At 43.5% G+C, this 10415-nt stretch overlaps 1 protein-coding gene across 1 annotated transcript; it reads right to left on the bottom strand.

The window, feature by feature from the left end:
• Window positions 1-4869: 4869 nt before the first annotated feature.
• Window positions 4870-8000, bottom strand: HSBP1 (heat shock factor binding protein 1). The gene is made up of 4 exons (XM_080637420.1): window positions 7875-8000; window positions 6658-6724; window positions 6359-6478; window positions 4870-5133 (listed from the first exon to the last, which is right to left on the bottom strand). Exons 1-3 carry the CDS (start codon window positions 7986-7988, stop codon window positions 6360-6362), a joined length of 300 nt encoding a protein of 99 aa, XP_080493546.1. The 5' UTR covers window positions 7989-8000; the 3' UTR covers window positions 4870-5133; window position 6359.
• Window positions 8001-10415: the final 2415 nt, after the last annotated feature.

Raw genomic sequence — 10415 nt, forward strand, 5'->3', positions numbered from 1 at the left:
CTATTTTGAGCAGGATTTGATCTCTTGAGCAAGGATTGTATGTTCTGCAGCTTTGTAAACCCAAGATATTTTTACATATGGATCTAACTACGGGAGCTTCATAAATAAAAATGTCAAGTCTTTAGCAAAACGACATGAAAGAACACTTTCTATTAATACACATGCATTTTTCAGGCAGACAATTCGTGCTTAATCTTTCCTATCTCAGAGTGCTTGTAAAATGGAAAGCTTCTATTCCCACGCTTTATTTTCCTAATGACCTAATTTCATTAACTCTACATTGCAGTCAGAAAATAAATCTCAGCAAGCATCAGGGGTTTTCAAAGCACAGTAAGTCTCAAAGCTCAGGAAGTGGCTTGTGTATCCTGTTAACTTTCTTCGCTGTAAACAAAGCCTTAGTGTCTTGTGTAATAACCACGTTTCAAACCAGTGTGTGGCTCATTAAAGTCCTAACATCAGAACTTGTACGTGGAAGGTAACCAAACAATTAATCTGAGTAGTGTTCTTTCTATCAGTGAGAGTGTGCCCACTAGAAGGCACTATCTGCTAGAAAGTTATCATCCTGAGGAAAAGTGAAGAGCTTTAAGTGATTCCATGTGAATATGTGCAGAAGAACTGCTGTCTCAGGTGTAACATTAGAAAGAGGATGGACAGTGTCTCTGGCCTTGGTTACAGGCATTTCACAGCAAACCATATGGAATCAAAATGGCTTTCTTTTCAAAAACACAGTGTCAGATGTATTTACAATATGAAGGAATTAGTTTCATACGTTTTCAAGCTTGCAGGAAGAACTGCTGAGTGACTTCAGCTTCTCCCAGGGATTGAAAGACCACTGGGTTTGGTCTCTCACAGGTTTCAGTGGTAATTTCAGGCAAACTAATTCCCTGTGCTTCATTCATATAAGGAAAGGAAGCAATGGTACCAATGGTACTTCATTGGGAGTGTTGAGAAGGTAAGGCTAGAGGAGGCCATATAACATGAATGTGCACAAATGTTCCCCATCTCCTCTGCCAACAGCAGACTGTAGGATGAAGTCCAAGTAATTTTTGGTGAGCACCATCCCAAACCAGCAGCAGAACTTGCCAGGCATCTGTGAGACCTGGCTTGAGCTCAGGGGAAGGAGGGCATAGAATCTAGCTCGTGCAGATAGCAAGTGTCATCATTTAGTGCATCTCTCTGGCCTATAACCAGCTACATTTAGTGCATGGACCAGATGGTGTTAGTGGAAGAGCTATGTGTGTGCAGTCTTATTTACCGTACGTTGTCTTTTGGGCAGAGATTAAACGAAAAATCCTCTTAAGGATACCGTAATTCTGGATCACTTACCAGCAGGCCTAAGTGGTTCAAAATGGACCAATAAATGGAGTTATTATAATGCTTTTCCTCTGTACTGAGACAGCATGATTCCTGCCATAAACATATGAATTAAAACAGCAGAAGAGCTGAGATGCAAGTTTCAAATTTATTTCAATTACCCAGTGTAAAATACATGGGTGACACGGCTCCTAAAGTCTTCAGCTTGCTCTGGTTCTCAGGTCTTAAGTGGAGCATTCAGGAAACAGTACTGATATTAAGGATGGGCTGTGAAAAATGTGGCTGAAGACATATGTGGTGTCACTCCTAGTTCCTGTCACAGAAAAGAACTGATTCTATTTGCTGTTCCTAGTGTAGATCTTCTCTGAACAAGCATCCATATGTAGTAGTGTCCTGAAGACAGTTTGGAAACTGAAAAACGTTTCAGCAACAGCTGACATGGAGCTCCAAGGAGTCAGCATGGAAGAGAAGCAGGGGTTGGGGAGGATGGTGGTAATAGAAACAGGGAGTAGGAGTGGTGTGAGGTGAGAGCAGAGACAATGGAGAGCTTGAGGGACTTAAAACAGGAGCAGGGGGTTCTGTTTCCTCCATTCTCAGCTGTCTTTTTGAAGGACCCGTAGACACTCCACTTGTTCTTTGCAGTTCCATACGTCATGCTTTCTTGCTAAAAGCTTCGCTATCCCCTTCCATGAGCTTGGGCTGGGATGGGGAAGAACAAAGGATGCGGCACACTCTACAGTGCATTTTCCACCTATCTCACCTAATACATATAATCTAAATAACATAAAACCTAAACACATTAGTGATAAAATCCAAGTGTCTGTTACCATGAGGACAGGGAGCAGCTTAAAGTGTTCATATAGGGTTTAGCATAAACAACCAAAAAATGCAAATGGAAGTCTCCAAGGGCAGCCCTGAACAGAACACAGCACTCTGATTTCAATGAAAATACACAACAGTTTTCTTCATGTGCTATGAGTAAGACAGTCCTTATCCAAAAGCTTGATCCTTTTCTTCACAAGTGAGGCAGTCCAGTGGAAAGGACAAATATATTTGTCAGGTAAGATGTGAACCAGCTTATTCAGTAGAAAAAAACAAAACCACTACTATTTTGTGAAGTTTTACCAAATCCACATAAAGTAACACTTAAGAACAGTCATCATCTGCTTTGCTTTGTCTATTAAACTAACTGCACTTCAAGAAAGTGTGGCCAAAAAGGGACTGTGCATTGGCTTCCACGTGCTGTTTGTATGTAGAAGCTCTGTCACAGGTTCTGAGTCATAATAAAACTTGTTTCTGCAAAATATATTGTATTGAAAGAGCTAAAGTAATACCTTCCTGTCTGAAGGGCCTGTTTGGAACTGAATTGCTACTTTTCAGGATCAGTCAACTGTTAAATTTATGAGAGACAACTACCCCTACTAGAAAGTGGCTAGAATCTTTCCAGTGATGTGAAGAATCTACTTACTTCTTATAGCTGAAATAGTTTCCAGAAAGTTATTCTGACACAATAAACTGCAGAAAAGCAGGGTGACTGCTGCTGTGTGCAGGACAGGGGAAGCAAATTCATTTCTCCCACAGGAGGAAGGCCAGGTGGAGATTTATGGTTGAATAAACACCATACAAAATGATCTTCTACCTTAGTATACTTTCCTATGAATTTGGTCTATATTGTAATTACTTAGCAAAACCCAGATTTGACAGGGCACGAATTGCCCACCCTTTCCTTATACACAACACACCTGTATCCTAGACTATATTCTATAAGCAGTGGCTGTGCTAAAGTGAAACTGTGTAAGTAAACACAACCTCGCTTGTCTGGGTTCAGCAGTAGCAGTCATTTTTCTCCTTAGTACCTAGTGCAGTGCTGTGGTTTTGACTTTTGGCCTGGGAACAGCGCTGATAACACCGATGTTTTTGGTTGTTGCTCAGTAATGTCTACTCTGACCAAGGACTTTCTGAGCCTCATGCTCTGCCAGGGAGGAGGGGAAGTCAGAAGGAAACAGACAGGACACCTGATCCAAACTAGCCAAAGAGGTATTCCATACCACAGCACACCATGCCCAGTATATGAAGTGGGGGCAGTTACCTGGAAGGGCTAGATCACTGCTCGGGTCGGGATGAGTATCGGTTGGCGGGTGGTGAGCAGTTGTATTCTCTTCCCTCATTATTTCCCTTATCATTATTTGTGGTAGCAGTAGTGATTTATGTTATACCTTAGTTACTGGACTGCTGTTATCTCACCCCATGGTTACATTCTTTCGATTCTCTTTCCCATCCCTCCAGGAGCAGGGGGAAGAAGAGGGAGAGTGAGCCAGTGGCTGCATGGTTCTGAGTTACCGGCTGGGCTTAAACCACAACACATGCACATATATGCTAGATTTTGCTTTAACATATATGAGCTGACTATTTGTTAACATGATAGTTTTATTAGATTTTTAAGTGACATTACAAAGAGCCCCAGGCTGGTATTACAATGTAGAGCGATACATTTCCAATATTCACAAAATTCCCATTATTATGACCTTTTATTAGCATCCCCAGCTTTGAAAAATGACCTGTCATATTGCTTTCAGAATATATAGGTGCCAATGTGGTGGCATTCAAAGAGCAGTTTTAAGTGTGGTCCACATGTAACTGCTGACTGGCATCAGTGCCTTCTTAAACTTGCGTGTTAAGCTGAAAGAGCATTGCAGTGATTGTCAGTTGTGTCCAACACTGGTCATTTTTCTCCACAAGTGACATAATACAAACTCTTCTAAATATTCCATTGCCAAAATACCCTAATGTAACCCCATTAAACTCCACACCCATATATGTTGATGTGATTAGTAAAGTGAACATCTTTCCAAATCAAGTATTTTGAAGAACTCTAGCTAGCTGTTATTCAAAGAGAAGCAAGGATTTGCAATTCTAACTCCTTTTTCTTGTTACTCAGTATGTCATTGTTTAGTTAGCAAACCATTTTGTGCAACAAGCCAGGGATTTAAACTGTAAACCCACATACAGAGATTCTCAATCCCATCCCTATTCTGCCTACTGTTCTAATGACAATTATTGTTCACAGGTGATGCTAAATGACACAGTTTCAAAGTAGAATTTTACAGTGTTAAAAAAACTTAAAATTCCACAGTGAGATTTTTTTCATAGTCAATAGTTCCTTATCTGTCTAACAAACAGACCTGAATGGCAGTGGTTGTGCAACTGCATACACACATCTCTAAGTATTAAATCTAAATTTCTGGTTCTAAAACACACAAGTAAGGTAATACCAGGAACAGGAGATATGATTTGCATGTTAGTCCCATGTCTACCAAAAATCACCTTTTTACATGTATGAGATAACAACACACAGTCCTCATCTACTTGAGTGACTGAGGCTTAGAGCTAAGATTAAGTTTTAGTCTTGTGCCTCACTTCACAAAGTTACACAGGACAAGTTAAGATTTCCATTTGATGGGAGTCACTATATCTTTAGCTATCAAAAATTAAACATCTAGAAAAAGTATAAGAAAGAGAAAAAAGTGACTTCACAAAAAAATAACATCCAGTAGCTGAGATCCGTAAGATCTGTTTTAATAACACAACTAATTGATCCTCGTAACAAGAATTCAAAAAGTTAAATTACAGTACACAAACCAAAATATAAATTACCTATCCCTAGCTATACAATATACATCAGGAATGCAAGCTCTGTAACAATATAAAAATGCTTTTACACACAGTAGATGCAAAAAAGCTGTTTTGTAATTCCAAGGATTTCTAGAAAAAAAAAGAAAAAAAGTTGTCTTTCAGGATTCATCTTCAGTTATTGGCAGCCTGTTGGGGAAACATAATAATAAAATAATTTGATTTCTGTTAAAAGTATTAAAAAAACCAGGTACCTTAACAAGCAAGACATGTACCTGCTGCAAACACACATGCCCACTACATAGCTGCATAGTACTCTAGACGTGACCTCAGAATCTGAAGCCTAAGGGAAGCTGAGACATGTCAGTTCCACTTTAAAAATAAAATAACAAAATCTAACATGATACATATAGTATTTTAATTTACCTTTCATGGATGACAAAATTCAAGCTCTATACAAACTGAACTGAAACCCATCTTCTTGTGCCCCTCTTCACTGGCAGAGTAAGACAGACTGAAAAGTCCTTGGTAGGGTTAACATTACTTAGCAACAACTAAAACATTGGTGTGTTATCAGCTTTCCTCTCGGACTAAAGCCCTGCACCAGCTACTAAGAAGAAAAACAATTGTTACAGCTGAACCCAGGACAATGCTGTAACCACTGTCACACGCTTGCACTGCCTCCATCTTCTGAAACACCTTTAGTGATTGCTGTAAGTGCTGTGTGTGGTGCTACCTGATCACTTGAATTTATTTACATGTTTTTGTTGTACTCCTAGCAACCTCCTAATTTGCACAAATAGGAATTTACAGCTCATGGACAGTAACTCACTCTTCAGCCCCTGTGCACAGCAGGAAGTCTACAGGCTCTTGCAGCTAAAAGGCAGTTGAACAATACAGGGTGCAGAAGATGGAGGCGTAGCATCACACTCCTATCAGCTTTCCAGCTATGGAAACTAGAGCTGATGTTGGTAATGCACATGAGATTACAGTCCTTTTCAGATCACTCAATTGCAGTAAGAGAAAAAAACAAGAGAACAGTTTGGTTTGTCACCAACACTTTTTCCCACCTCTCCTCCTTTCCATGCCACAAAAGCAGTCACTGTTTCAGATTTCACTCAAGAGAATGAATTCAGCTTCCTCAAAACTAACTAGACACAAAGAAAATAAGTCTCTTCTCAATACTGATAAGGAAAACACCTTCAGTGAAGTAGCTACTAGAAGCCTGTCGACGAGAGCTTCTTAAGGCTTCCTGTACATAATTCTATACAGTACAATTCCATATAAATGTAAATCTGCTCTGCATGAATTTCAGACTCCTTCACAAGTCAAATGAAAAAGTCCATCTACTTTAAAGTCATTAATTTCAAGTAACACAAAGATTTATTTCAACACCAGCAAGCAACTGTCTCACTTTAACTCTTGTTAGCCGCAGGGGTCTTGTTCTCGCCTTCCAACTCTTCCACTCCTGCCTGCGTCATAAGGTCTGCAATGTTCTTCTCCAGGTCGTCTATGCGACAGCTCATGTCGTCAAGTTCACTGGAGTTAAGGAACGTGATTGCAATCTAGAACTGGTTGCATTGGTTTGTTTGGTTACAGTTTTCCGCAAACTCTTATGGTTACTTTAAATTTATCTTACAAATCCCACTGTAAATATAATTTAAAATACTTACGATTCTACAGTGTTTAACACCTGACTTTAAAAAAGGATATTTCTTCCAATTATTTGGTCGGACATGGTTTGAAATTTGTCCTGCATTTGCTGAAGCAATGTCTGCACCTAATGGAAAGAAAAAAAAATCTGTTTTGTTTTCTTTAAAGAGGTTGTTATAGTATTTAATCCCATGTAATGGGGTTAGTACAATGTTTTCTTTCATTGCTGAGCTCAACTGTGCACAAAAACTGCAGTATAATGCCATATTTAGGTATTGTGTACAAATATGAACACACAGGAGAACTGAGCTCACAGTAAAAAATTTTAAGACCCAAAAATGCCTGCGCTCCACCACCTGGCCTAAACTCACCACAGCTGCTTCCAGCATCCTAATCCTAACACCTCTGATGTTAATCACAATGATACTTGCTTCGGAGTCAGAACCATAGAACAGTTTGGGTTGGAAGGGACCTTCAAAGCTCATCTAGTCCTATCCCGTGCAATAAGCAGGGACATCTTCAACTAGATCAGGTTGCTCAGAACCACCTCCAGCCTGGCCTTGAATGTCTCCAGGGATGGGGCATCCACCACCTCTCTGGGCAACCTTTGCCAGTTTTACCAACCTCAGGGTATTTTTTCCTCAGCCTGAATTTCCCTCTTTTAGTTTAAAACCATTACCCCTTGTCCTCTCACAACAGGCCCCGCTAAAAAGCCTCCCCCCATCTTTCTTATAGGCCCCTTTTCAGGGCTGAAAGGCCACAACAAGGTCTCCTCAGAACCTTCTCTCCTCCGGGCTGAACAACCCCAACTCTCTCAGCCTTTCCTCATGACAGAGGTGCTCCATCGCTCTCATCATTTTTGTGGCTTTTCTCTGGACCCTCTCCAGCAGGTCCACGTCTTTCCCGTGCTGAGGACTCCAGAATAACGGCCCTTTTCCCCTCTCTCCTAGACCGCTGCTCTCAACCACAGCCCTCCGGTAACTCCTCCTTACAGTAGGCCTCCAGCACCTCCAGGAAGCGCCTGGCTTCGTGCCGCCATGGGATGCGCCCGCACAGCCCCGCAGTGGCAACGGTTTATAAGTACAATGGCTGAGGTAACCTTCCTTCCCCTTCTCCCCCCTTCACCCCCCCCAAGCCGAGCAAGCGGACGCGGGTCCCGGCAGCAGGAGGTAACGATCGTGGAGAGGCCCGAGGCTTCAGGCTTCCTGACGGGCCCCTCCTCAGGGGGGCCGCGGCAAGGCTGCGCTTCCCGCGCCCGCCGTCCCCGGTGCCCTCACCACGGCGGTGAGGTCCTGAACAGTCTTCGGGTCGGTCTCGGCCATGGCGAGCTCTGCGGGCGCTGGTCCCGGGTCCAGGGTAGCTACAGCGCTTCCGGCCGCGCCTCGCCGCATCCGACGCGTACTCTCGCGAGAAGAAGGGGCCCGGAGCACTCTGGGAGGCGTAGTCCGTGCCGGCGCCTGCCTCTCCCGGTGGGGGCGGGTCTGAGCTCTGGCTCCTCTCCCGCCGGTCATGTCTGGTCGCCGCAGGTAGTAGGATGTGGAAGTAAAGAGCGGTGGGCTCCCCTCGGTGTGCCGAAAGCGCTGGCGGCTGTACGGGGAAGGAAGGCGTTGGAGCAGGTCCAGGGGAGGTCCATGAGGATGATCAGGGACTGGAGCACCTCCCGTATGAAGATAGGCTGAGAAAGCTGGGGCTGTTCAGCCTGGAGAAGAGAAGGCTGCGTGGAGACCTCAGAGCAGCCTTCCAGTATCTGAAGGGGGCCTACAAGGATGCTGGGGATGGACTATTCATCAGGGACTGTAGTGACAGGACAAGGGGTAACGGGTTCAATCTGAAACAGAGGAAGCTCAGGTTAGGTATACAGAAGAAGCTCTTTACTGTGAGGGTGGTGAGGTGCTGGAACAGGTTGCCCAAGGCCGTGGTAAATTACAGTGTTCAAGGCCAGGCTGGACAGGGCCTTGGGTGACATGGTCCAGGGTGAGGCATCTGTCCATGGCATGGAGTTGGAACTGAATGATCTTAAGGTCCTTTCCAACCCAAACCATTCTAGGAAAACAGATTTTTCCCTCAGAACATTAAACTTAATCTGAAGCTGAGAATAAAAGCTTTCCGCACACACTGATTTAATAGTTCACTCAAGCGTTTAGGAAATAACTCTGCAGGTTAGGAGGATTCAGATGTATTTTCTTAGGCTGAGTAGCGGTGCTGTGTGAAAAACCCATTTCCCCTTTTATCATTTAATTTAAAAGGGAATGGGCAGTTAAGCCTGGCAGGCAAATGTGTGCAGGTAATCTGGCTTCAGAGAGGGGCTGACTGTGGAATGGGCGGCATTAGGGATTAGCACTGGGAACTGGGAATGTTATGTAAGTGGATTGGTGATTAAAGGGAATATATTATTGTGGCATATTGTCTTCATGAAAGAAAGTACAAATAAAGTTCATGCATTAGATTAAATTCATGTCTCCCGCAGATTAGCGACATGGTCCTTAAGATACTGTAAAGCTTTGTAGGCTGGATTTTCACAGTGGGGATGGAAGCAGGATAAGCTCTTCCTGAGGGTATGTTTATAGGCTTTTCAGGTGAAAACTACTCATTTGTAGTTTTCATTTGTGAAGGGGGTGGGTATTTACAGGGCTTGGTTATTGTGTATGGCCGTAAAAGATAACAAAAGCATGGAATATGAGTTTGTAATTGAAGAACATTTCCCACTAGCAGCAGATGACTCTCAAATGTCTCATTTCACCTGGAAGTCAATTCAGTGCACCAACACACTCTGCCTTACCCCCTAAGTAGCAAATCTGAGATGCAGGGCATTTGAATTAATAATGTGCCTTTTGGAGCACTGCAGGAGTAATGAAAAAGCCCCTTAGTGCCATTTTGGGGAAATATTGCCTGTTTAAAAGTAAATGTGGCTTTTTGTTTGGAAATATGCTGAGAAATAACTCCCATTTATTTGTTTGATGTGTTTATGAAAGTTGGTGGGGTTTGTAACTGCTCTTTTCAATCAGATAAACTGTTGTTTTGAACAAGGCCTATCTGGTCTCTGGGTGCTCATCTGAGTGCAGATGGAATCATAGAATCAACTGGGTTGGAAAAGAGCTTTAAGATTACTAGCACTGCCAAGGCCACCACTAAACCATGTCACTAAGGGCCTCTACATGTTCTTTGAACACTTCCAGGGACAGTGATTCCACCACAGCCCTGGGCAGCCTGTTCCAATGCCTGACCACCCTCTCTGTGAAGAAATCCTGCCTAATATCCAGTCTAACCCTTCTGTGTAGCAGCTTGACGCCGTTACCTCTTATTCTATCAACATGTTACTTGGTAGAAGAGACTGACCCCCTCTCACTACAACCTCACTTCAGGCAGTTGTAGACATCAATAAGATCCCCCCTGAGCCCTCTCTTCTCCAGACTAACCCTCCCCCAGTCCCTCAGCCATTCCCCATCACACTTGTGCTCCAGGCCCTTCACCAGCTCCGTTGCCCTTCTCTGGCCCCACTCCAGCACCTCAATGTCTCTCTTATAGTGAGGGGCCCAGAGCTGAACACAGGATTTGAGGTTCACCTCACCAGTGTCACATTCAGAGGAACAACCACTGCCCTGGTCCTGCTGCCACACTATTGCTGATGTGGGCCAGGATCCTCTTGGCTTCTTGCCTTCCTAGGCACAAGCTGCTCATGTTCAGCTCCATCAGTCAGCAACCCCAGGTCCTTTTCCATGAGCATCTTTCCAGCCCCTATTCCCCAAGCCTGGAGCATTGCATAGGGTTGTTGTGGCTCAAATGCAGGACCCAGCACTTTGCCTTGTTGGACTTCATAC

Source organism: Psittacula echo, assembly GCF_963264785.1.
Source record: "Psittacula echo genome assembly, chromosome: Z".
NCBI classification, from domain to species: domain Eukaryota; kingdom Metazoa; phylum Chordata; class Aves; order Psittaciformes; family Psittacidae; genus Psittacula; species Psittacula echo.

What these genes read in the sequence shown, in the direction of transcription:
- HSBP1 (XM_080637420.1), bottom strand. Translation starts at nt 7,988, where the DNA reads ATGCGGCGAGGCGCGGCCGGAAGCGCTGTAGCTACCCTGGACCCGGGA. An exon ending in TTCAGGACCTCACCGCCGTG is followed by an intron (nt 6,725 to 7,874) that starts GTGAGGGCACCG and finishes TCTTTCCATTAG; the next exon opens with GTGCAGACATTGCTTCAGCA. An exon ending in CGACCAAATAATTGGAAGAA is followed by an intron (nt 6,479 to 6,657) that starts ATATCCTTTTTT and finishes ACTCCAGTGAAC; the next exon opens with TTGACGACATGAGCTGTCGC.